This window comes from Schistosoma haematobium, chromosome 1 (assembly GCF_000699445.3).
Source record: "Schistosoma haematobium chromosome 1, whole genome shotgun sequence".
NCBI classification, from domain to species: domain Eukaryota; kingdom Metazoa; phylum Platyhelminthes; class Trematoda; order Strigeidida; family Schistosomatidae; genus Schistosoma; species Schistosoma haematobium.
The window spans coordinates 4565548-4592629 of record NC_067196.1 but is presented as its reverse complement, the minus strand read 5'-3'; the positions used below and the strand labels follow the sequence as shown (position 1 = coordinate 4592629).

The following is a 27082-nucleotide window of genomic DNA, read 5'->3' as shown; positions in this document are numbered from 1 at the left end:
TAAAAAACGCTAACCAGAATGAATATTTTAAACTATTCAAACTCTGACCTCCGAGTTAAAGGATCTTCATTCAGAAGAATTATGAGGTCTCATAATGAAATCTGAGATTCTCTGGAAGTTACGAGACCGATGCCTCTCCTAACAACCAGAGCGATTGTTAATATAGGTGCATGGAATGTACTTATCAGTGGAAAAGTAATAATACAGAGTAAAACAGTTGTTATATTTACCAGTAATCATTAATAAAGATAAGAGAGGTAATGTAAAGGTAAAGAAATGAATATGTGACTGGTTAATCACTTAATAAAATAAATAAATATGTGGACATTAATAAGATTATGTAAGAGATAATTAACAATACACAAAATAAAAATAAAAAGTTGGGGATAGGGTTGAAAAAACAGAAAATTAAAATGAATAAAGACTATTAAATAGACATTCAATCACCATGACATGGAAAGCCTAATCACACTTTAGAGGCCAGGTCGCAAACCTTTGATAAAGATTTCCCCTTGCAAAATGGAGTAAGATCAGTGTCTTCTTTTATCTGTTAATTATTTTGATTCCATTACTTACTTTCTATCCAAAAGATGTTTGGCAATTTAACTTGTAAACACTTCACTCTCCTTTTAAATCTTACGTTTCTTCTAATACACTTTTCAGAAAATCTCCATTATTCATTTGATACGGTTTGATAAAAGTGGATTATCATCATTTCAACTGTCTATGATTCTGACGATTTACTGAAAGAGAGATAGACAGAGAAAGAGAGAGAGAGCTATCAAAGTGTTGAATACAAAGGGCGAAACTAATCCAACCAAGTTCTACGGAGTTTTTGTTCAATTATTAGTCACCTTCCAGTAGTATAACTTGTTAACAAAGAAGTTGTTGGAAAATCACAACTCATGGTATTTTATCAAAGTCTAAAATAGATCAATGTAGAAAAATTAATTCTTAAGGGGTTTTTGAACTATAACTTCACTTGCTAATGTTTACTTGAATCTTTCTATTGATGTTTAGGTCTGCAATTGATCAGTCTTTTATTGACATATATGCATACTGTGAGTAATGCATTGATATTGTCTTAATTCACAAACAAGTTGTTATCAGAACTCATTAGCTAATTGGATAACACGATGGGGTTTGGAGCGAATAGTACTGAATTCGAGACCCAGAGTAAACATCAACTCTGAGATTCAGGTACACCCAGCTGACGAATGATCAATATTATACTTTCGTAAGTGAATAATAATTTGAGAGAGCTAAAGAAAGAACAATTATTTGGAGGTTAATTTTGTGATTAATAATCTTTAATAAAATGAAAGGCTTTTGTGTCGCTTAAAAACTGTAATATGACAGTTTATGACTTAAATAAAAATGCGTTGCTTAACTTTACAAAATTATCAACATTAAAATGGGATTGTATCATAAACTGACCATGAAGACGTTAGTGTCCTAGGTAGTTTGTATATGATTAATTAGATATTACCAAAAACTCTTAGCACGAATTGATTGTTAAGATTGATGACCTTACTTACTAAATTAATTAAGCCTGTTACCTGTCGTGGAGGAGCATAGGCCGCTCACCAGAATTCTCCATCCAACTCTGTCCTGGACAATCCTTTTCAGTTGTTTCCAGTTACTATTCATTCTTTCCATGTCTGCTTCCCATTCCCGACACAGCGTGTTCTTTGGTCTTCCTCTCCTCCATTTCCCTCCACAACTCTAAGTTAGCGCTTGCCTCGTGATGCAGTCTGATGATTTCCGTAATGTATGTCCTATCCACATTCAAAGTCTTTTCCTCATTTCCTCTTCAGCCAGAAGTTGGTTTTATTCTCACCCACAGTAGGCTGTACCTAATAGTATCCGATCAATGGACATTGAGTATCTTCTGTGGACTATTGTTTCTAAATACTTGTACCAATTTGATGATGGTTGTGGTAGTTCTCCAAGTTGAACTGTCATGAATTTCGTGCTGAAGATTGTCACTTTGATATTGATTGACAGTTGTTTTGAGTTCCACATGTTCTTCAATAGTGGGAATGTTGCGCTTGCTTTGCCAATCATCACCTTCATGTCTGTATCAGATCATCCACGTTCATCGATGATGCTTCTCAGATACGTGCAATATTCCACATCATTCAGAGTTTCGCCATCAAGTGTGATTGCATTGGTGTTTTCCGTTTTGTATTTGAGGATCTTGCTTTTTCTTTTGTATATGTTGAGGTCTACTGATGCAGAGGCTGTTTCTACACTAGTTGTCTTCATCTGCATTTGTTCGTGCGTATGAGATAGGAGAGCTAGGTCATCTGCGAAGTCCAAATCGTCTAATTGTTTCTGAGCCGTCCATTGTATTCCGTGTTTCGTCTCAGATGTCGAAGTCTTCATAGTCCAGTCAACCAGCAGAAGAAATAGGGAGGGGAGAGTAATCAGCCTTATCTGACTCCGGTCTTTTAATTATATGACACTGGTAATTTAAGAAAACCAGTAGTGTAGTGAATGAGAGCTCAGTTGGGGAAAAACAACCACACTTTTGAATGCAAAATCATATAGTAGACTTATGAAAATCCCACATTGAATACATCATTCGCATATTTTCTGCTGCTAGGCATTCCACATCCGATTAATGTTACATACTACTTATATCTACCAGCATAAGTAGCATACACAACAGTTCATGTTCATCGATTCCTTTATTTTTATGTAGAATAGTATGACGTTTCATGTACCATTTACAACCATGTAACTGAGTGTATATAAAAGTATGATTATAATGAATTAATTCTCATATGAATATTTCTTTATTTTTGAATTCTCTTTTTGGACTGTGAAGAGTACAATCAACTGAGCAGGAATTCAATCAAGATTTAACATTAATACGTAAAGAATTACGTGAATTAGATGAATGGAAACCAGCTCCAACTTTAACTGAAACTATATCGTCTGTGAAGTTTTCAAGGAAGTAGATTAAAAACCCTTTATATACAATTATATGATATACATTACCAGTATTGATTTTAAAACACGTATATATGCATCTGAATTATATTTGAGGAATGGGAAAAATACTGGGTGGCTGAAAAGGAAATCAAAATTTAGACAAATGCTAAGGCTCATAAGGCGGTCGGCGTATTAAGTAAACAGTCTAGAGTTAGGTAGGGGCGGGCAAACCAAAAACGTGCCATCAGTCCAAGAAGTCACTAACTTGTGGTGTGAGCCATGTGGACGGTAGATGCAGACTACTTTGTTGGAGTCCGTGTGACTATCATAACCAATGGTTGGAGACTGTGTGTGTGTGTGTGACATGGCTGAGAATCGATTACAATGGTGTCGGTGTATACACTCTCTGTCTTCCCTTAAACTATGAGATTAAAATCGCTTCATATCTTTCTTTCTACGAACTGATTCTTCCTTCCTGTACTATATCTTTATATGCAATCTTTCGTTTATATATTACCACTACTGAATTAACTACTTCTATTAATCTGGTGTTCATCTTGTTATGCTAATGAGTGAGGTGTGGCAACTTGGACCGATGCATATATATTCCTGGTCTTACATTGTAGCTGACTGACTGAAGGTAGGTGTTTCGATGGGAATCCAATAATGATTTATTGGTAGAATTAAATCTACATCTTTTCTCTGAATGTTTCATAGGTAAAATTTGATTTTCGCTTGTTTGATGACATTCTAGGTGGAAATGTATAGGCTAATTTCTTCTACATCTGACTCCAATAAATAGTATCCCGTTAAGTGAGTATTTAATGCAGGCTAAATCTCCTAGTAGGATTATGGATTTACTCGAGATTATTCAAAAGCCTGAACACCAGTTACAGAGATAGTTTATTGTTAAAGATTGGTAAAATCCGCAAGCGCAAAGGAAGCAAGCACACTGTGAAACCAAGAGTGTGTATGTGTGTTAAAAATCCATATATATTTTTGAGTGTCAATCAAGTATGGATAAATTATTGATTGTCTGTGTATTACAACCAATGGGAGAATAGATTGAAAATTGATGTGCAGACATGTGCTCAATTATACTCACACAGAAATTTACATAGTGGATTAAGTGTCTAAATTACAGTGAGCAGATATGTAATACAGTAGTTGAATGGGCTCACTACAGTAACTATAAGTGGGATCCGAGACTCATTTATCGGCCTACTTAGAAGTCGTCATTTGGATATACCTGGATTCTAGATGTGCTATTTGAAATCAGTACCCATCTGTCCATTAGGCAATGGGTTAGGGATGTGATGATGAAAAATGGATGTTCGCGGTTTGAATCGGGCCAGTAGATACGAAGAATTTGCCTAATGGGATTGTGACATCTTGTTTTCAAACAACCGTTGTACACGAGTTTCAGGATACTAAGCGAATGAACGGTATAAAAACCCATTCTGATAACTGAAAATCATGAGACTCCATCTCCTGATGTCTCTCCACCGCCCTTTGGTGATGGTCCCCTAAGACCCATCCTGGCTTAGTTTGCTCAATCAAGTGACATCCCAGTCCATAAACAAACGACAGTAAATACTACTGAAGAAAATACGAACTATTGTAAATTTGACCCCAAAAATTTACCGCAATAACTTGTATGTAACTCGGTTACAATTATTAAATATCTAAATAATATAATTTCTCATCCTCCATGAATGTCCTATGAACTAAATATCCAAGAGTGATTATTTTACAAAGTAAATAATCGTGTTTCCTCCTCAGTTCAGAAGTCATTATCACTTACTTACTTACGTTTGTTACTACTAATAGAGAATAGGCCGCCCACCAGCATTCTCCAACCCACTCTGTCCTGGGCCTTCCTTTCTACTTCCATCCAACTGTTGTGCATTCTTCTCATGTCTGTCTCCATTTCTCGACGTAATGTGTTCTTTGGCCTTCCTCTCCTTCTTTGGCCTTGACGATTCCGAGTGAGGGCTTACCTTGTGACGTAGTTGGGTACTTTCTTCAATGTGTGTCCTATCCACTTTCAGTGCTTCTTCCTAATTTCTTCCTCCGCTAAAATATAGTTTGTTCTCCCCCACAGTAGGTTGGTACTTATAGTGTCTGGCCAACGGATTGGAAGTATTTTGCGTAGACAACTATTATTGAACACTTGTATCATCTGGATGATGGCATTCGTAGTTCTCCAAGTTTCCGTCCAATACAGCAGAACAGTCTTCACATTCGTATTGAAACTTCTGACTTTGGTGTTGGTTGACAGACAGTTGTTTTGAGTTCGAGGTGTTCTTCAGTTGTAGATATGCTGCTCTTGCTTTGCCGATTCGCGCCTTCACATCTGCATCGGTTCCACTCTGTTCATCAATGATGCTGCCCAGATATGTAAAGGTTTTTACTTCTTCTAAAGATTTATCGTCAAGTGTGATTCGATTGGTGCGTGTTGTGTTGTATCGGAGAATCTTGCTTTTCGCTTTGTTAACAGTTCTTATAAATTGTTACGTAACATTTATTGATAAACATAACTAAATTATTTTTTTAAATTTTAAACAGGCTCCATTTTGTTAAGTGAAATATTTAAATAAATAAGTACAGCACTAAAAGAAAATGAGTTTAATTAATAAAAGTATTGATAATCGATTCATTGAACATTGAATATTAATTATTATTTTTTATTCTTAGGTAGATTACTCGAGTTATTGCTATGGTGATAAGGACACTGAAACAAACAAACAAAAATGAAATGAATTTTTAATTCACAGCACAATTTGATAAATGTATAAATAGATGACTAACTGATTGAGATATATGTATACCGATCAGTTAGTTATAAGCAATGTAAAACTTGAAATATATGTGTATTGGCTCAAGTTGACAAACCTTATCAACAGAGAAAGATGAAATTAAGAAAATGAATGCCGGAATAACAAAAATAGTAGTAACGATATCGTTGATAGTAATTATATATTTACTTGAACACATGGATATTGATACAAAGGGGCACTGAATACATATGCACCAAACAGGTCACTTGATTTGTATGTGGACTGGTATACTGCCTGGGTGCTCAAACCGAAGCAGGTGGTTTTCTTAGATAGCCGCACTTAGAGCCTTAGACCCAAAGGTCTAATCCACAAGGCAGTGGAGCAACGTCAGGAGATGCGGTCCCATGGTAGCTGGTGACCAACGATTGGTTCATACACCATCTGTTCCCTTAGGATCCTGAAGCCCATGTACACCACTGGTTTGGAATCATGTTTTTTCAACTCCCCTAGGTGGACGCTCTGTGTCCACTAATACCAGAATAATAAAAGTAGCAACAATATTAATGTTCGTAGAAAACAGTATGGCTAGATAGTATATTTCAAGGAGAAAAAATGAATTAGTTGATCTAAGATAAAACAAGGTATGTATGACTACTAGTATTTGATCACAGATGTCTTAGAAATATTGCTCGCATCTGCTGGGATCACCGGGCAAGTAATATTGAGGTTGGACTCAGGTTATTAGAGAATGATGGTAAATCAGTTGACGAGGTTGTGAATCTTCATCGACCGAGATGGTTGGGTCACGTGTTGTGCATGCTTGCCTGAACACCGATTACCACGACACGCAATGCTGATTAGTGTTGGCGATTGTTGGAAGAATGTTAGGGGTGGCCAAACTACAACGTGGTATCATTCCAAGAAGTCACTAACTTGTGGTGTGAGCCATGTGGACGGTAGATGCAGACTACTTTGTTGGAGTCCGTGTGACTATCATAACCAATGGTTGGAGACTGTGTGTGTGTGTGTGTGACATGGCTGAGAATCGATTACAATGGTGTCGGTGTATACACTCTCTGTCTTCCCTTAAACTATGAGATTAAAATTGCTTCATATCTTTCTCTTCTAAATTACCATCATTGAATTGATTACTTCTATGAATCTGGTGTTCATCTTGTTGTGCTAATGAGTGGGGCGTGGCAACTTGGACCGATGCATATATGTTCCTGGTCCTACGTTGTAGCTGATTGACTGACTATGGGTATTAAAATATATGATCTATAAGTGTGAACAAGCTTCTTAGCAGTATTCACATCACTATACTAAAGATATATCTGACAGGTTAGTCATTGCTGCAGCAGAGATTATTTGTATTCCAGATATTTAATACATTACTGGCAACACTATTTGACTTATAATTGACTTAGACTGCCCAAACGAAAATCCCATTCTTATGAACTTTCGTATCCAACAGAAGTTAGAACGGAATACCAACCTATTAATTTTTCCTCACACACATTTCCATAATCATAAATGAGAGTTCTACATTTTTGTAAATACCTGACAATGTTCTCTTTATTTAAATCCATCACTACATGACTAACCGTCAAAATTATTCTTTGTTAATTCTAGGTGAACGTCAAGCTAGATTGATACACGCGCCATGATCTTGATGTAACCTTCTCATTCCTAACTGTTTAGGCAGCATACTTCATGTTAAGCATTATTATTAATAAAGACTGATCAATATTCAGCCCTGAATATCATTGAATATACTGCACAAAAGAGCCCTATAAACTTAGATACAACGACTTTTAATTGTCCCCTCATGTTGTAATAGGATAAGAATTAAAATGTTCACGATACTTGATCACCACACTTAATCACAGGATATATATAGTCATTCAAGTATCTGGCCTTCCTATTAAGAATTCAATTAGACTAGATCAACATTTTATTGACATAAGTACAAAACAGTTAGTAAATGGAATTAAAGTGGAGTGAATTTTACAACATGAAATAATCTCTTCTATTTTCAGTAGCTGAATACTTCCATCTTCAATCCTTGACTAATGACAAATCACTTTAATAAAATTTAATTAACATAATGTTCATATTCATTGATAAGTATGATTACTTACATGGCGGCATTTTGAATGATAACAATAACCACGAGTTAAATGTTCAATTTCAGTAAAAACTGTATAACCAGTTTTAGGATCTATGTAGTATTTAGCACCTAAGTAGTATAAATAAGAAAAGAAACTGAATTTAAAATATGTCGAACTGACATTCGGGAACTTTGCTTAATCAAGTGATTTATCGAAATTTTTTGATCAATAGTCGTAGATGTAGTCGGAAAGTAGCCATAGGAAATCGAAATAATCCATAGAGAAGGGAATAAATTAAATAATTTTATAAAGCTTTTTCTTTCTGGAGTTTCGTCGAATTGCTATTATTCAGTATTTATCCTTACAATATAGATGAATACTGAACTCCAGTTCGTGAAGACGTCTACCATAGCCGTGGATACAATTCCTAAGGTTCATTAAACTAGTTCATGGAGGCTGGAGCTAATGGAGTCAGAGTTCGAGTCTGTACAGCTCCTATTAATTTCAAGTACCGCTGAATTTAACGTGGTACATTATATATACTCCTCATTTTGGAAGAGTTTTCACTCACATAATGTGTTCGATTTCAGGCATAAATCATTTTCACAGACAAATATCCCAAGTAAATAATGTACAAGTTCAATAGAAGTATCAATTTTCGTGCCATTATCTGTCGGTAAACATTCGCATTGATAACTCAGTGTCTGTAACTCTTCAGCCAATTAACCTAAGCATGGAAGCCTAGTAGAAATCACAGCAGATTGAGCGGCACATTCACCATTGTCTTCAGTGGGTTAATATCTCATAACAGACCCAGTTGAACTCAACTAGTCACTACTTCTCACTAGAACTCCAGGGTATACCTCTTGAAGCCAGTCAGTATTGAGCATATGTTCATTCATATCAGAAGAGGTTTTTGTGGATATTATAGTAAGTTTAATAATTGAGGTCATGAGTCAATTGAAGCTAGACCACCATGGAAAACCTGGAAGCACCGGGCGACCGTTTCTTCCTAGTATGGGACTCCTAAGCAGTGCGCATCCACGACGAAAAAACCCTTCTAATAATAATAACTATTGTTATTATCATTCAGAATTATTAATGTATTGGTGAATATCTGATCATTTACTGCATGTTTCGCATGTAATATCGAATAACTAAAATATCCCAAAAAATCTTCTAACTTTGTGATTAATACCGAGTTATTACACTGACGCTATGACTTCAATTCATTGAGTATTGATGTAAATTAAGATTAACGAATTCTATTATCAGAAACTAACGTAACGGTTACCAGCAAACATAGGTGGTGACCAGCGGTGGAATTCAGGATGAGCGTCACTTTGTCCAATTTAGGACTCGTTAGCTGAATTTACCTGCATCCAACAAATGATGTTCACTCCTGAACTCGAACCCAGTACCGTTGGCTTCACAAGCCATATCCCATCACGTTATCCACTTAGCTATTGATTTCAGATAGCCTGGAATGGACATCAGCTCTGGGATGCAGGTACATCGAAATGATGAATCTCAGATGAAACGAAGTAGGGTGCGTCCTGGATTTCATTGCTAGCCAACATCCATCTTTTCTTAAAATGCTTGAGATTTAAGGCAATCCTCACAAGATGTGCATATGCCAATAAGAGACTGATCGGTTGCAGTCCTAAACATCAATAGGAAAATTCAAACAAACAATACACAAATGGATTATAGCATAACAGTTTCCGAAACTTTTTTTCATAATGTGATTTTAAAATCATATCATATCGTATTTATAGTTATAACCCCAAAACTTGATGCTAAACGTACAGAGAACAATCATAGTCCGTTTAATGTGAACTGTGTGGTTGTTCGGATCTCCTAAAAGGTCTCTAATTAAAGGCCCAGAAGCGCCAAGAAATGTGTTATGCGACCAGAGAAATAAAGAATGACGTGCCACGGTTATAATTGAAGATTTATCTATACTGTTACTATATTTAGTATAGCTTCTGAAATTTCTAGAAGTTCCAGTCGAGTGTAAGTCTAGAAACATCCCCATTTTTCTGCATATGAAATAATCATGGATTACAGCTTTTACTTACAGTTCGCGCCTTCTCTTCATTCTTTTAATTGGTGTGTAGAAGTAGTTTGGATTATGGGAACCAGATACGAAGACAGTATTGGGCCTTTCGATAGAAAACATATCAGTGCTTGACTTAACAGTTTTATGTTCTTATTTGTGTAGTTCATATTTGTTTTTGTGGCGATCTGTACAAATAATTATGTACTTAAATAAATGTATAAAACTTGAAGGTGAGACTATAATTTATGGACGACCTTTGAGAGATGCTAAAGTGACCTTGAGAGCGTCTACCTACTTACTAGGGTTAAATAAGAGTTATAAAGCAGTCTGAAGAATAAGGATGATGATTTACAGTTGATGGCTAGGGTTAGGAATTACATTTAAGGTTTTTCATTACGAACTGACATCAGCTATAATGCCAAAACTCTATTTAACTGAATGGGTGAATGAATTTCGCGCCCAAATCTAAGACATGTTCTCCTAAATCTGATGGGTTCATCCATAAATTATAGTCTCGCCAACTTGACTTCATCAAGAAATTGTCAGATTCATCAATTAAAGATATCAAGGTATCTTCAAACAAAATCTGAAACTTCTCTATTCGATTCAAATAAATATATTCAACTGACTTACCGCTATAGCTTTATTGTAAACATCAGTCCAATAATATGAACGATATATTAACATTCCTTTACCATATACACGTAACTGTCTCATTATTATTAGTCGTAATTAATGCTGATTAAGATTTGCATAAGTTAACAACCAACTACTTGGTATAAATTTACCTACCTGTAATAGATATGAATACACATTGAATTAAGTGAATCATCATATAAATAGATCAAACCGAAAAGATTTAAAGTATAATTCTGAACATTTTAATCAAATTAGTTGACTCATACTTCAATTTGATATTATTCATTTGCTGGGTATTCAGTCAAATAATCGACATCGTGATCCTTCTGGTTTTCGTTCAATATTCAGTGGTCAGCTATAACATAGGACCAGGAACATATATGCATCGGTCCAAGTTGCCACGCCCCACTCATTAGCACAACAAGATGAACACCAGATTCATAGAAGTAATCAATTCAATGATGGTAATTTAGAAGAGAAAGATATGAAGCAATTTTAATCTCATAGTTTAAGGGAAGACAGAGAGTGTATACACCGACACCATTGTAATCGATTCTCAGCCATGTCACACACACACACACACACAGTCTCCAACCATTGGTTATGATAGTCACACGGACTCCAACAAAGTAGTCTGCATCTACCGTCCACATGGCTCACACCACAAGTTAGTGACTTCTTGCGACGTCCAAATCGTCTAATTGTTTCTGAGCCGTCCATTGTATTCCGTGTTTCGTCTCAGATGTCGAAGTCTTCATAGTCCAGTCAACCAGCAGAAGAAATAGGGAGGGGGAGAGTAATCAGCCTTATCTGACTCCGGTCTTTTAATTATATGACACTGGTAATTTAAGAAAACCAGTAGTGTAGTGAATGAGAGCTCAGTTGGGGAAAAACAACCACACTTTTGAATGCAAAATCATATAGTAGACTTATGAAAATCCCACATTGAATACATCATTCGCATATTTTCTGCTGCTAGGCATTCCACATCCGATTAATGTTACATACTACTTATATCTACCAGCATAAGTAGCATACACAACAGTTCATGTTCATCGATTCCTTTATTTTTATGTAGAATAGTATGACGTTTCATGTACCATTTACAACCATGTAACTGAGTGTATATAAAAGTATGATTATAATGAATTAATTCTCATATGAATATTTCTTTATTTTTGAATTCTCTTTTTTGGACTGTGAAGAGTACAATCAACTGAGCAGGAATTCAATCAAGATTTAACATTAATACGTAAAGAATTACGTGAATTAGATGAATGGAAACCAGCTCCAACTTTAACTGAAACTATATCGTCTGTGAAGTTTTCAAGGAAGTAGATTAAAAACCCTTTATATACAATTATATGATATACATTACCAGTATTGATTTTAAAACACGTATATATGCATCTGAATTATATTTGAGGAATGGGAAAAATACTGGGTGGCTGAAAAGGAAATCAAAATTTAGACAAATGCTAAGGCTCATAAGGCGGTCGGCGTATTAAGTAAACAGTCTAGAGTTAGGTAGGGGCGGGCAAACCAAAAACGTGCCATCAGTCCAAGAAGTCACTAACTTGTGGTGTGAGCCATGTGGACGGTAGATGCAGACTACTTTGTTGGAGTCCGTGTGACTATCATAACCAATGGTTGGAGACTGTGTGTGTGTGTGTGACATGGCTGAGAATCGATTACAATGGTGTCGGTGTATACACTCTCTGTCTTCCCTTAAACTATGAGATTAAAATCGCTTCATATCTTTCTTTCTACGAACTGATTCTTCCTTCCTGTACTATATCTTTATATGCAATCTTTCGTTTATATATTACCACTACTGAATTAACTACTTCTATTAATCTGGTGTTCATCTTGTTATGCTAATGAGTGAGGTGTGGCAACTTGGACCGATGCATATATATTCCTGGTCTTACATTGTAGCTGACTGACTGAAGGTAGGTGTTTCGATGGGAATCCAATAATGATTTATTGGTAGAATTAAATCTACATCTTTTCTCTGAATGTTTCATAGGTAAAATTTGATTTTCGCTTGTTTGATGACATTCTAGGTGGAAATGTATAGGCTAATTTCTTCTACATCTGACTCCAATAAATAGTATCCCGTTAAGTGAGTATTTAATGCAGGCTAAATCTCCTAGTAGGATTATGGATTTACTCGAGATTATTCAAAAGCCTGAACACCAGTTACAGAGATAGTTTATTGTTAAAGATTGGTAAAATCCGCAAGCGCAAAGGAAGCAAGCACACTGTGAAACCAAGAGTGTGTATGTGTGTTAAAAATCCATATATATTTTGAGTGTCAATCAAGTATGGATAAATTATTGATTGTCTGTGTATTACAACCAATGGGAGAATAGATTGAAAATTGATGTGCAGACATGTGCTCAATTATACTCACACAGAAATTTACATAGTGGATTAAGTGTCTAAATTACAGTGAGCAGATATGTAATACAGTAGTTGAATGGGCTCACTACAGTAACTATAAGTGGGATCCGAGACTCATTTATCGGCCTACTTAGAAGTCGTCATTTGGATATACCTGGATTCTAGATGTGCTATTTGAAATCAGTACCCATCTGTCCATTAGGCAATGGGTTAGGGATGTGATGATGAAAAATGGATGTTCGCGGTTTGAATCGGGCCAGTAGATACGAAGAATTTGCCTAATGGGATTGTGACATCTTGTTTTCAAACAACCGTTGTACACGAGTTTCAGGATACTAAGCGAATGAACGGTATAAAAACCCATTCTGATAACTGAAAATCATGAGACTCCATCTCCTGATGTCTCTCCACCGCCCTTTGGTGATGGTCCCCTAAGACCCATCCTGGCTTAGTTTGCTCAATCAAGTGACATCCCAGTCCATAAACAAACGACAGTAAATACTACTGAAGAAAATACGAACTATTGTAAATTTGACCCCAAAAAATTTACCGCAATAACTTGTATGTAACTCGGTTACAATTATTAAATATCTAAATAATATAATTTCTCATCCTCCATGAATGTCCTATGAACTAAATATCCAAGAGTGATTATTTTACAAAGTAAATAATCGTGTTTCCTCCTCAGTTCAGAAGTCATTATCACTTACTTACTTACGTTTGTTACTACTAATAGAGAATAGGCCGCCCACCAGCATTCTCCAACCCACTCTGTCCTGGGCCTTCCTTTCTACTTCCATCCAACTGTTGTGCATTCTTCTCATGTCTGTCTCCATTTCTCGACGTAATGTGTTCTTTGGCCTTCCTCTCCTTCTTTGGCCTTGACGATTCCGAGTGAGGGCTTACCTTGTGACGTAGTTGGGTACTTTCTTCAATGTGTGTCCTATCCACTTTCAGTGCTTCTTCCTAATTTCTTCCTCCGCTAAAATATAGTTTGTTCTCCCCCACAGTAGGTTGGTACTTATAGTGTCTGGCCAACGGATTGGAAGTATTTTGCGTAGACAACTATTATTGAACACTTGTATCATCTGGATGATGGCATTCGTAGTTCTCCAAGTTTCCGTCCAATACAGCAGAACAGTCTTCACATTCGTATTGAAACTTCTGACTTTGGTGTTGGTTGACAGACAGTTGTTTTGAGTTCGAGGTGTTCTTCAGTTGTAGGTATGCTGCTCTTGCTTTGCCGATTCACGCCTTCACATCTGCATCGGTTCCACTGTGTTCATCAATGATTATTATTATGTTTCTATTATTTCGGAACTGGGTCTTAGTAGGAAAGGGAGTATAAGAATTCAGTAAGATGGTATGTGTGAGATATCTAAATCATTTCACATAATATAATCTTTATAAATGATATTGGAAAAAGTGAACTCATAGTTCATTATCCTTTGGTGTAATATAAGTATGATATCAAGACATCATTTGATCTAGAAGGATTATTAACAAATGATGACCGATTTTAATGGCCTACGTCACACTTCCATTCATTATAAATTTATATTAACAATTACAAAACTTAATTTCGGAGAAAGTATGAAAGTAGTTAACGTAACTGTAAGCTAAGATGGATAGTGGCTAGCAGTGGAATACAGTTTGACACGCGTCTCGTCCTACTTCGGATTCGTCACTTGGATGTACCTGCATTTCAGAGTTGATGTTCACTCTAGGACTCCAACCCAGTACCATTCGCTTCAAACATCATTGCGTTATGTACTTAGCTACTGAGTCTTGATAGTCACTTGCTTGTGCAATGGGGCGAAGTTTAAATTCGCTTGGTGTTGTTTTACTTGAATCTACCTATTGTTATTTAGGACTGCAATTGATCAGTCTCTTGTTGGCATGCGTGCATCCTGTGAGGATTGCATCGATATAGCCTTTAGTCATGAGCTTTTGAAACGCGCGTCCTGGATTCCACTGCTAGCCACTATCCATCTTTGCTTAAAAAGCTTGTGACTTAAAGCTGGATCGAGGCAATCCGCACAGAATGCACATATGCCAACAGGAGACTGATAAACTGCAGTCCTAAATAACAATGGGAAGAGTCAAGTAAATCAACATCAAGTGAAGTTAATGCAATTATTTACAACACACCCTCGGATGATAGCAATACTAACTATGTACTAATCACACTCTTTTTGAAAATACGTAAAGTTACATAAAATATGAAATTACTATTATTTATTTCTTAAATGTGTGTTAATAAACAAACATTACAGCACCGAACAAAGTTACAAGAATTCATTAAAATCCTTTTGTGAATGACTTATAAAAGAGCATTTGTCTGTCACTTAATTTCAAGGTCACTTATAGTCCTCATTTAGGATATTTCGTGTTCCGACGACCATGTTTTACGATGAACTGTTCTTTTTAATAAGTCTGAGAACAATCGTATTTCATGTCAATAGATGGAGCTCCATAATTGTTTCGTCTCCTTGAAGTCGACGTTGTTTTGCTTCCAGAAATGAGGAGTCTGTCGAAATGCAATTGGCCATTTGTACTTCTTTAGTAATCAGTTGGCTGACAAATGGATATGATAGAGGTTGGTATATGGCTATCAAATTCACATCGGACACCACAATTTCGCATAGAAATAGATTTTCGTTGTTGGTTTTGTATATCCCATCAAAATTACTGTAGATTATCCATCTGATCCTTCTAAGAATCACCATGAGATATAATAGAAGTTTGCAACTGGCTATAATCTCCTACATTTTATCAGTATAAATACTTACATTACTAATCAGGGAGATAGGTCTGTGAAAACACCTTGAGTTGCATACTGAAGAATTCCGCCGCTTGCGGAATCTCTGAAATAAGCTGATATCGGGCAGTTTCAGATTCCATGTCAGTAGGCTTCTCCATTTGTGGGTTGTTGTCGTACCTTTTGACATTACATATATGTCTGAGTGCTTATAGTGACCCTTTAGGAAGCAATATTACGAAACCGATCAACTTATGCCCATCAAATAGGATTGACAGTTCGCATAGCCAGTGCTGGATGAATTATTTACGTTCAGAGTTTGGAGTGAACGTAATAACCGAAAGACATTTCTTTTTCTATCTCTTCAAAAAATAATAACCAACAATTTATCTTAATAGTCGAGATCATGAGTCAATTGAAGCTAGATCACAATGAAAACCTTGGAAGCCCTGGATGGCCGTTTCTTCCTATTGTGGGACTCTTCAGCACTGTGTATCCACGATCCCGATTCGCCAGATCCGAACCAAGGACCTATTGGTCTCGCGCGCGAACGCTTAACCTCTAGACCATTGAGCCGGCCGGCATCCGACGGTGTTAGTATCTAACTTCAACTAATCCACGAAATTGAGCCACTCATCCACAATTGTCATCGGTGAGTTACTATCTCACAACAGACCTGGTTGAAATCCACTGGTCACTGATACGAATAAAGAAAGAACAACATTCATTATGTTTTGAAACTTTTACAAAAGACTGAATATCCAATGAATTAATTTTGTATGTTTTAATGAAAGGATGAATAAGGTTATTCAATTTATGATTTGTTTCTCCATGGACATTTCCTGGTAGATGTCTATCGTTTATATAAAAACCCTTGTAACTTTTAATTTAAAGTTCACTTTTTAGTGATTTTCTCAGAATGCGACTGTTCTATACAAACTATTTCTTATTTTCAGATCTGCTGAAACCGAATTCGAAGTCCATGAACTGAAGGATTATAGACTGTGGAAAATGTTTTAAATAAAAGTTTTTTTCAAAGACTGTTCAATCTGAAGTCAGATCTGATAACAACTGGAGACTATTTAAAAATAAATTGTTAGGGATGTTAGATCCTTGGAACTCACTTGATAAATGCTTTACTTTTGTAATTCTATTTTAAATATTTAAATTTCTTGTTTTCGTGTCAAAAGCGCTCATTTTCACCTTCATGTCGTATATCCCACCTGGGAGGATTTTAAACGCTATTGGTTCGTTGTATCTTTTAGTATGCTATTTTGTACCGTTTCCCAAGGACATTCTTATACTGTATATATACGCTTGATTTATGCTTATAGTAGTTGTTCATGTTTCTGACTGCTTGTGAAATATATTTCCCTCTCCCGAACTTGGAATTCTCTCTCTAGTTAGCCGGGCTGGGACGCATCGGAATAGCTAGTTTATCTGTCATTTTATCACAGAGTCTTCGTTCCGTTCTCAGATTAGGTAAACTCGTAGCATAGCAAATGACACCAAATACAGCTATTTCTTCCATGTTTCATAATTTCAAGTTGATTTGTACGCTTATCTGTGCGAAGAGAGGTTGTATGAACACAAGGCTCAACTTGAAGGAAAGTGTTGTCCAGTCGTTCAAACACTGATAAAGGTATTCAGCTATTGTTAGTCTATGATCGGTCGTAGTGAATTCAAATAGAGCGATATAACGGAAATTTTCTTTTTTTTTGTCTTATGTATGTAATTTGACTAGAGAATAACGACTATTATATCATCATAAATTGAATATACAGTATTATTATGGATATAACACTGTACAAGTGACATCTGCCAACCAAGGTATCGCAAATATCTCGTCGATTAATCACGTTACTCAATACAATAAATAATTGATTTTATTATTGTTCGAGTCCCGGAGTGAACATCAACTTTGAGGTCCAGGTACATCCAGCTGACGAGTCCCAACGGGGATGAAACGCACGTCCTGGATTCCACTGCTGGCCACTATCCATCTTTGCTTATAATTAATGATAATAATTTTTCAGCTGATAATGTGAAATAATGGAGTAACTTTTACCCCAACAGACACTCATAAACGTTACCCAGTCTTATTGAAACGACATTTTCGTATCGATTTCCCAATGAATTTACAATTTTACAAGTAATCTATGGTATTCGCTCATTTAATCCTACTGTACTACTGTGGTATGAGCTACTCATATCTACGTAGGTAGTATATAACGATAGTCTGGTATAGAATGTGTTTCAACAAAAGATCGACAGGGGAAGAACGGAAACGGAAGGCAGATGCAGGAACAATGAAATGTGAGACGATAGACTGATATTTACAAACGGAGCAATCAAGTTGGAGACAATGGATTGATATTTTGCAAATTAACTATTTACTGTATGATTTTCAGATTTAAGTAAGATGTTCTGTAATTTTGTGTCCAAATACATTCGACTGCCGCTATTTGTGTTCTTGTTCACTACACTACTACTATGTACACTGTATACTAGTTACTGTAACCCAAATAAATTATAAATTTATAACATTAGGGCCAGGAAATCAAGCTGTTGTTAATATGATCTTTTGTTTGGTTGATTTATTCTAAAATAAGTGATGAAGCAAAAATATTCATTACTAAGCTTATGTATATACCTGTGTTAACAATCATTCTACATTATATCTTATGATTAAGTGATCAAAAAGACTTTGCACAGATTGATTTAATTCGAAAGTGATAATCATTACAAAGGGACTTTATTTAGGTACTATTAAAAACTATGAAGAACTTTGAAATTATTCAGTTCTAGTAGGAGAACTATCTAGCATTTCGCACCCAATGATCTTGCTAGAAATTGTATCTAAGATTTTTAAGTATCGAGTAAAGAGCTTTACCGCCAGACAAAGTATTTCACATTTAGTTGTACACATTGTTTTCAAACTCAACCTATTTGTAATATGACACATAAACATTTATTGATTGCACTTTTAAAATATCTAAACTTCATTGGTCAAAAACCGTTACCAGCAGTAAAATATATCACTCTCAAACTATTATCATAGTCAGTAACACATGTGCATCTGAGCCTTAGAATAATGGAGATGTTTGGTTAAATAACTGCTAAATCATCATACATAAAAGTTAAATATAATTACCAGTGAAAGTGAATAAAGAGGTCTTTTATTGGATAAACATTGAATTTTTAAAAAAAAATAAAATAAAAATTAAATTAGAATACTACTTTCAAATAATATAAATTAAAAAATGACTACATTTTACGAAACTACTTATTTAGAAATAAGTAGACAAATTGTTTATCAGTTTATACCCATATAGTTTAAGATGTAATCATATAATGAATAAACCATAAAAATGAAATAATGAATGAAAAATTTAAAAATTGTGCTAAAAATCGATATTTTAATAAACTATTCCTTAAATCTATTCGTTTATTCAAATGAGGAAATGGAATATTTTCAGGAATAGGAATATTTAAAAATTCACATAAAGGTTTCCATCCATCATTTGGATCGAAAATTAATAAACGATCTTTTGGAACATAATTGATAATCTCTTGATTCCATTTAATAAAAGCATTTTTCAATTCATCATCTGTCATTTGATCATAATTTGAACCAAATGCCTTAGTGTACATTTTATCATGTAATATTGGTAAACTTTTCAATCCACGTAAACGATAAATAATATTTTCAGTAAATGTGACATGTTTAGTCATAACCATATCAGAAGCAGTTGTTGCTCGACAACTTGAAATCCATGAATCAGCATCTCGAATTGTTAAAATTACCTACAAAAAAAATCCGAGAAAAAATAATTCTTTCAGTATATAGGATATTTTTGTAAGCAATGATGGATAGTGGCTAGCATTGGAATCCAGTGTGACGCGTGTTTCGTCCTATTTGGAACTCGTCAGTTGGATGCACCTGCATCTCAGAGAGTTAATGTTCACTCTGCGACGCGCGTTCTGGATTCCATGTCTAGACACTATTAATTATTGCTTATAAAGCTTGTGATGAATTAAAACAATATCGAGGCAATACGCACAGTGTGCATATATGCCAATAACAGACTGATCAATTGCAGTGTTAAACCTCATTGGGAAGATACAAGCCAAACAATACCAAGTGAATAAATTTTAGTTATATTAAATCATTATAATAAACTTCTCTTGTTATTCGTTAAGATCAAATAATAAATATATCAGCTGATAAATTTTGTTTACTATTAAAAGTATTTAACAAATAGAATAGTTTACGTAATTTAATTAATATGAGCTGAATTTTTCATTTATGAACAGTTATAATAATGTACTTGATTCAATATAGAAGAATTTCAATTCTTACAATAAATATTCAACATTTAGACAGATTATTGGAACGTATTTATGCATCTTTTACGGTTGAATTCATCAGTTAATTAAAGCTAGACCATCATGGAAAACCTGAAAGCTTTGGATGTCCGTTTCGTCCCAGTGTGGGACTCCTCAGCAGTGCGCATCCATGATCCCGCACCGCAAGATTCCAAACCACGACCTATCGATCTCGCTCGCGAACACTTAATTTCTATACCACCGAGCTGTCTGGCATCCAACAGTGTTAATGTCTAACTTCAACTAATCCACAAAATCGTGCAACACATTCATCATTGTCATCAGTGAGTTAATATCTCACAACAGACCCAGTTGAACTTCACTAGTCACTGTTTCTCACTAGAACCCCAGGAAATACCTCTTAAAGCTAGTCACTAGTGAGCATATGATGATTCATATCAGAATTGATTTTTTGTTGTGGATATTATAGTAACTTCAATGGTTAAGATCATAAGTCAATTAAAAAAAGCAAACTAAAGTTCATTTACCTTGGCATTTGGATAAATATTCATTAATTCTTTATAAAATACACATGTTGGATAATCCACAGCAAATTTACACTCATTGAATATATCATTCCAATTAGCTTTATCAATATTAACACATTTCTGATGCATATTAAATATATTAATCCATTTTTTAATATGTGATTCTTGATATTTATAAATTACATCATACATATGATAACATGGTTGATTAAATAATAATTGAAGTGCAAATTTTAAACTAGTTGTACCAGTTCTCATTTGACCAGCACCAATAATAAGCAACTCGTTTGATATAGATAATGATGAGGATGATGATGATGCTGATGATGTTAACAAGGTGAATGATTGCAATATTAAAGTTCTTAATGTTTTTATTAGTAATGACGATAATCTGTTGAACATTGAGGTAAAACAGTATTTTTTCAGCAGACTACGTACGGTATTCACTTGAATTCCAAAAAAAAGGAAAATGATAAAACAACAGTTATATTAGAAAAACAAAACCTTATTGAAAAAGTAAGACAGTGTTTTACTAATTATAGTACTCAGTTTTAGAGAACTGAATACTGACTTAACGGTCTAAATTTAAGAAACTCATCAAGAGATCTGAAGATACCACTAGACTAATCAGCCGGCAACCAACGAATTAAACGCTCGCGCGCGAGGCTGATAGGTTATAGGTTCGAATCTCGCGGGGGTGAGATCGTGGATGCTCACTGCCGAAGAGTCCTTTATCAGGACGAAACAGCCGTCCAGTGTTTATAGGTTTTCCATAGTGGTCTGGCTTCATTTGACTCATGCTCTCAACCATTGAACTAAAAGTTATAAGTTCGACCCCATTTGTTTACAGACTATAAAGAAGGTACTTCGAACTAGGATGAACTGACTATACAATTTCACCTATTATTCAATGATCTGTTTTTTAGCTAATATGACTTAGTAATGAAGAAAATTTCTTATATATATAAATAAATATTCATGATTATTTTAATATACAATTAGTATTTAAACAGTTTTTTTTCTTTCTCAATACCTTCCTCTTATGATCTGTATTAATTTGTAATATTGAAACATTGAACAATTTTTGCGCTACGTTTCATCTGACATAAATTGTTTTTATTTTACAACAGATGATTAGTAAATTATGTTCGATTCAAGGAATTTTTAAAAAAAATGAAATAATTGCATAAGCAGGTGGCTATCAGAATATATCAGCCAAGTGAATAACGTGATGGCGTTTAAAGTGAACGGTTCGAATCCCGGAATTAATATCAACTGTAAGATGCAGACATATTCAACTGACCAGTCACAAATAGGATTTCACTTCTATACATTATCTATCATTGTATATAATACTTGTGATTTAAGGCAATATCGAAGCAATTCGCACTGGAGGCACATATGTCAATAAGAGTGAGACTGATGGTTAATTACAGTCTTAAACATCAATTGAAAAAACGATTCAAATACACAACAATATTAAATGAATTGAACAACTAACTCTATTCAGTTACATAATAAACTAAATGGAAAATAACAACAACAACGACACTATCACCGTTGGATGCCGGCTCAGTGGTCCAGTAGGTTAAGCGTTCGCGCGCAAGACCGAAGGCTCTGGGTTCGAATCCCGCGCGCGGGATCGTGGATGCGCACTACTGAGAAGTCCCATAATAGGACGAAACGGCCGTTCAGTGCTTCCAGGTTTCCAGAAGTGGTCTTACATCAATCGGTTCATGATCTCAATCGAAAACAACAAAAAAACTTTTTTACCTTTTTTTTTCTTGTTTAACCAACGTTGATTAGAACATATCAAATTGATTAAATTCACCAATTGATTTTCAATAATTTCTTCATCTGTTTGAACTTCTTTTTCATTCAATAATGGTTGTAATAGATTCATTGCAAAGATAAAAAAAAACAGAAAAGAAAAACCAAAAAAATAAATCTTTTTTTAATAAAAATGATTCAATGTTTTATAAATTTTTCTTTTTTCTTTTCTTTTTTTACAAAGAAATGAAAAGGAAATCGAAAGTTGAATGTATAATCAAGTTTGATTCAAACAAAATTTTCTATAATATATTAATATGAATAATAATGAATGAATGAATGAATGGATGGATGGATGGATGAAATAGAATGATAATTTATATGATAATTAATATACTACTAATTAAGTCTACTGATTATAAACGATTCTATAAAGTTATTCATTTCTATCTTGATCTTATATTTATATACTAATTTGAGGTATTCGAATAGGAATTTCCTTTTCATTAGCATAATTCTACAATGAATCATACATAGTGTGACTATTTTTTTGGTTGGTATGTTTCATTTTTGTTATTCTAATTCTTAAATCTGATTGATTGATCAAATTAAAATGAAGTTAATTAAAAAGTGGGAATCAACAAATCATACTGTAAGAATATATTTTTTTGTTTTGTTCTTCTTGTTGTTGTTGTGGTGGTGGAGGTGGTGAGGATGGTGGTGGTGGAAGATAATAAGTAGTACATAAGTTTTTCTTTTAAATGTTTATAAGTAACTGAATCATTTGAGGATAAACCATATGTATTACACATATTAAATGAGAATGAAAAAAATTACAACAATACTGTAAGTAAAACCATGTATTTCACATTGTGTATATTTAGCTCTATAATTAAACAATAAGTGCTTGAATATCTGGGCTATCTGTTTCTGACATTAACAGTCCTTTGTTTGTCTTAACACATCATTATTGGCCCTTATTCACATAATTTATTTAAGCGCGTTTATGAAAAGTTCTGTGCTTCCAGGTTTTCCATGGTGGTCTAGATTCAAATGACTTATGATCTTAACCATTGAAATTACTACAATCTCCACAAAAAACCCATCTGATGATATGCTTGTTTATTTCATAATGATTACGTAATTTATTTAATTGTTTAATTTATGAGTTCGAATAATTATTATTAAAATCATTGAACAGCTATTATAAGAAAAAAAGATGCATGCTTACTAGAAGTGGAATCTATGACTCAAGTTTCATCATATTTGGGAACTCGTTAACTGGATGTACCTGAATTTCACAATTGATCTTGACTCTGTTAGTCGAACCCAGTATCTTTTTCATTGTGAAATAGCAACAATTGGTGACGAATTCCTTGAGGATTGTATATGTATCATCCAGGAGTCAAAAACGGTATTGATTATTAGATAAGGGAAACTAGAATGGTTAATCTAGCTTCATTTGATTTGTATAAAATACTAATTTATACTTTTCTCTTAGTATATATACGCAGCATTATCTTAGTTTTTTTACAGTTGTCTTACTAATGATAAGTAATGTGTTTATAATAATAATAACAACAACAATAAATTGCTTTATAAGCAAAGATGGATAGTGGCTAGCAGTGGAATGCAGTTTGACGCGCGTTTCGTCCTGTTTGGGACTCGTCAACTGGATGTACCTGCGTCTCAGAGTTGATGTGAAATAAATTGCTTTGTTCAATATAACATGTTTGATTATATGATGATAGTAATGTACTACTAATTAAGTCTACTGATTATAAACTGTTTTGTTCTTAAGATGAATATAAAATGTTACAATAAATTCTAGTTTATTATCTATTTCACTAAATCATATCCAAAATAAATATGAAAATGTTTCTAATCAGTTGTGTTATTATTCAACTTCCTCGTGGAACATCACAATATACAATGAGGAAATGGTATCAATCACTTCAATGAATCAATATGAATTGAATCATAATTTTCTTCATGATAAGTTTGAAATTCTTTTAAAAAAGTATTCAGCGGTAAATAAATTTTCAAAATCAATAGCTTTGTAAGTCTTTGATATTTGATACTGATTATATTAGTTTTAATGTACTCATTTAGCAGAAGACGTTCAGTTATGTCTCTGCATCAGATCACGAGTGAGAACGCTATGCTCAACTTCTCCTACAACCGTTAGCCAGTTTAGATCAGTCACTGCTCAATTTATTAATAACCTATGAAATATATCTTCAAACTTCCTCACTTCTGACTATTGATTTCACTAGGTGGACACAATTCAATTATAAAAGGTGATACTGGTTAAAGTGTTGTCAAAATTCAAACTTTTACATAATATCAAAATAACGTTGATGTTGTATGCGCATATTCTCTTAATAATGATCAAATGATGTAACAAAACGGTGAACTACTCAGCGATTGACTTTACTTATCTTGTAATCAAAGAAACTTTCTCTAGACAAGTAAATTTTTTTCAAGAATATTGAAATCTACTGTATTTATTTATTTAAACACATAAACATTGGTACAAGAAGGTACCAAATAGATATGCGCCACATAAATCATTCGATTTGTGTAGGGGCTGGGATACTGCACGGATGCCCAGACCGAGGCAGGTGGTTTTCTTAGGGGGCCACACTCGGAGCCCTCGACCTAAAGGTCTAATCCACAAGGCAGTGGAGCAACTTCAGAAGATGCAGTCTCATGATAGCCGGTGACCAACAAATGGTTCATACACTATTTGTACTTTCAGGATCCTGGAGCTAGCCCATGTGCACCATTGATTTGGAATGAGGGTTTTCCAATTCCACTAAGTGGATCCTCCATATAGTACGGGATATTTCCCTTTAGTCCTCTCAATTTTGTAAACAACATCTCGTCACAAGAAGGTAGTGAGTAGGGCTTCCCTGACAGAGTTACAGTTTTAAGTATATACTGCCTTCAAGATGTCAGCATTATTTTTAGGAAACTAATTTTATAAAATGAAGTATAATTTCAGTGTACAGAACATTCTTTGATAATCCTTCTTTCAAAAGATTCATCTTTAATAAGTTTAATAAGATGGGAAATAAAGATCTTACATGTGAAAAGTATGTAATAAACTTGTGATTTAAAACGAAAATTAATCTATTTTAAAGAAGTTTAATAGATTTAAAGTAATCTTATTTGATATATATAGTTATAACTGATAAATAAGTCAATTATTGAGCAATTACTTCATACTTTGTTTAAAACATTCTTCTTTAATTCAATGTTTTGATTGGTTAATATTTTCAGCCAATCATATCTATCCTTGCGAAAATATGAGTCATAAAATTGAATTTACAGACAAACAGCTGATCCATCAATTTATAAACAATTAATAATTAATTAACTAATAATGACGTTTGAGATTATAGTTTTGTACAAGAGTAGTTCTATTTAATGAACAAATAGCTTATCAGTTAGGTATAAGTAAGAAATAATTCCATAGTACTAGATTTGCTAGAAAAAAAAGGTTAGGGTTAGGGTTACTGCCGATCCCAAGCCTCGATAAAGAAGGAGGGTTGGGTATGGGGTTAATGACCCTATCCCATAAAAAAAAACAACTCGCTAAAAAAGTACGCTAACCAGATAAAAAAGTTTTCTATGATAAAGAGTCAGTTGAATGAGATAAATTCATTGTATTTCTTATAAATTTCAATGTCAAAGTAATAACAAATATGATGTTGTCTAATTGTTTAGATCTAAATATATTCAGTCATTTAGTTCAATATTACTTAATATGAGACTAGGTAACTCGAGTTTGGGAACCCATTCCAGTTTTAGCTTTTCTTACGATTGTGATGAATATGTTTTATTGATATTAATTCATTATAAAAGTATAAATCTGATTATAACGTTGATTACATTTTTGTTTTTTTTTTCCTTCTCATTGATCTAGATATATTTTGGGTATCGGAACAGTTTAGGAACCCATCATTATAATCAATAACTCATTGGTTACATTTATAAAAATATCAACAAAAGATGGATAGTGGTTAGCAGTGGAATCCAGTTTGATGCGCGTTTCGTCTTATTTGGGACTCGTCAGCTGGATGTACTTGCATCTCAGAGTTGATGTTCACTCTGGGACTCTAACCCAGTACTGTTCGCTTCAAACGCCATCGCGTTTGAATATCAACAAAAGTTTTAAATATTTTTTCTAAGAAAAAGGTGATTTCATTATTTCAATATTTATTTGGAAAAAACAAACAAACTGGGACCTTTTTAATGTATTGAATTATATGTAATCACGTTGTTTCTAGATAATAGAACAGTTAGAGATAAGAATACTAACAGTTAGATACTTGAACATTTGATGAGATATGATCAATTAATGAAATCAAATATTAATATTAAGAACAATAACAGGGAGGATTTGCATGCATATAGCATAAGATTCTCTTTGAACCTAGCATACAACAATAGCATCATGTACTGTCGCATCGCTCTTAGCAGATCAGGCAACCTGAAAGTCATGAGATTACCATCAGGGTATACGACAGGCTAGGTACCACATTGTTATTAGAACTGTTTATAAATTCTGTGAAACACTATCAAGATTTCTTTATGTTTACCGCTTGAGTACATCCTAAAGTTGTTGTTATGTGTAAAGGAAAGTTTTAGCTCATTGTAATGAAGGAATATTTTAAATATTATTCTATTACCATATTTATTTATGACTTTTACAAATGTGTATTTAAAAA

The 27082-nt window shown here is 34.2% G+C and overlaps 2 protein-coding genes across 3 annotated transcripts in view; one reads left to right on the top strand and one right to left on the bottom strand.

The window, feature by feature from the left end:
• MS3_00006867 (uncharacterized protein) overlaps window positions 1-17083 on the top strand; it is a 47643-nt gene extending 30560 nt beyond the window's left edge. The window contains exon 3 of the mRNA XM_051215112.1: window positions 16656-17083. Within this exon, the coding sequence (XP_051072962.1) occupies window positions 16656-16690 (35 nt within the window). The 3' untranslated portion in view covers window positions 16691-17083. The remainder of the gene's footprint in view (window positions 1-16655) is intronic.
• Window positions 17084-18238: 1155 nt separating this feature from the next.
• Window positions 18239-25482, bottom strand: MS3_00006756 (uncharacterized protein; the record flags this gene model as incomplete). 2 transcript variants are annotated; one of them, XM_051214986.1, is made up of 5 exons in its annotated part: window positions 18239-19506; window positions 20577-21022; window positions 22350-22445; window positions 23578-23721; window positions 25436-25482. In XM_051214986.1, the coding sequence occupies 2 exons, from the start codon at window positions 20976-20978 to the stop codon at window positions 19036-19038; spliced, it is 873 nt and encodes a 290-aa protein (XP_051072961.1). In that variant the 3' UTR covers window positions 18239-19035. The 2 variants fall into 2 exon arrangements, with proteins under 2 accessions (XP_051072961.1, XP_012801802.3); XM_012946348.3 differs by lacking the exons at window positions 23578-23721; window positions 25436-25482 and having other exon boundaries at window positions 22350-22479.
• Window positions 25483-27082: the final 1600 nt, after the last annotated feature.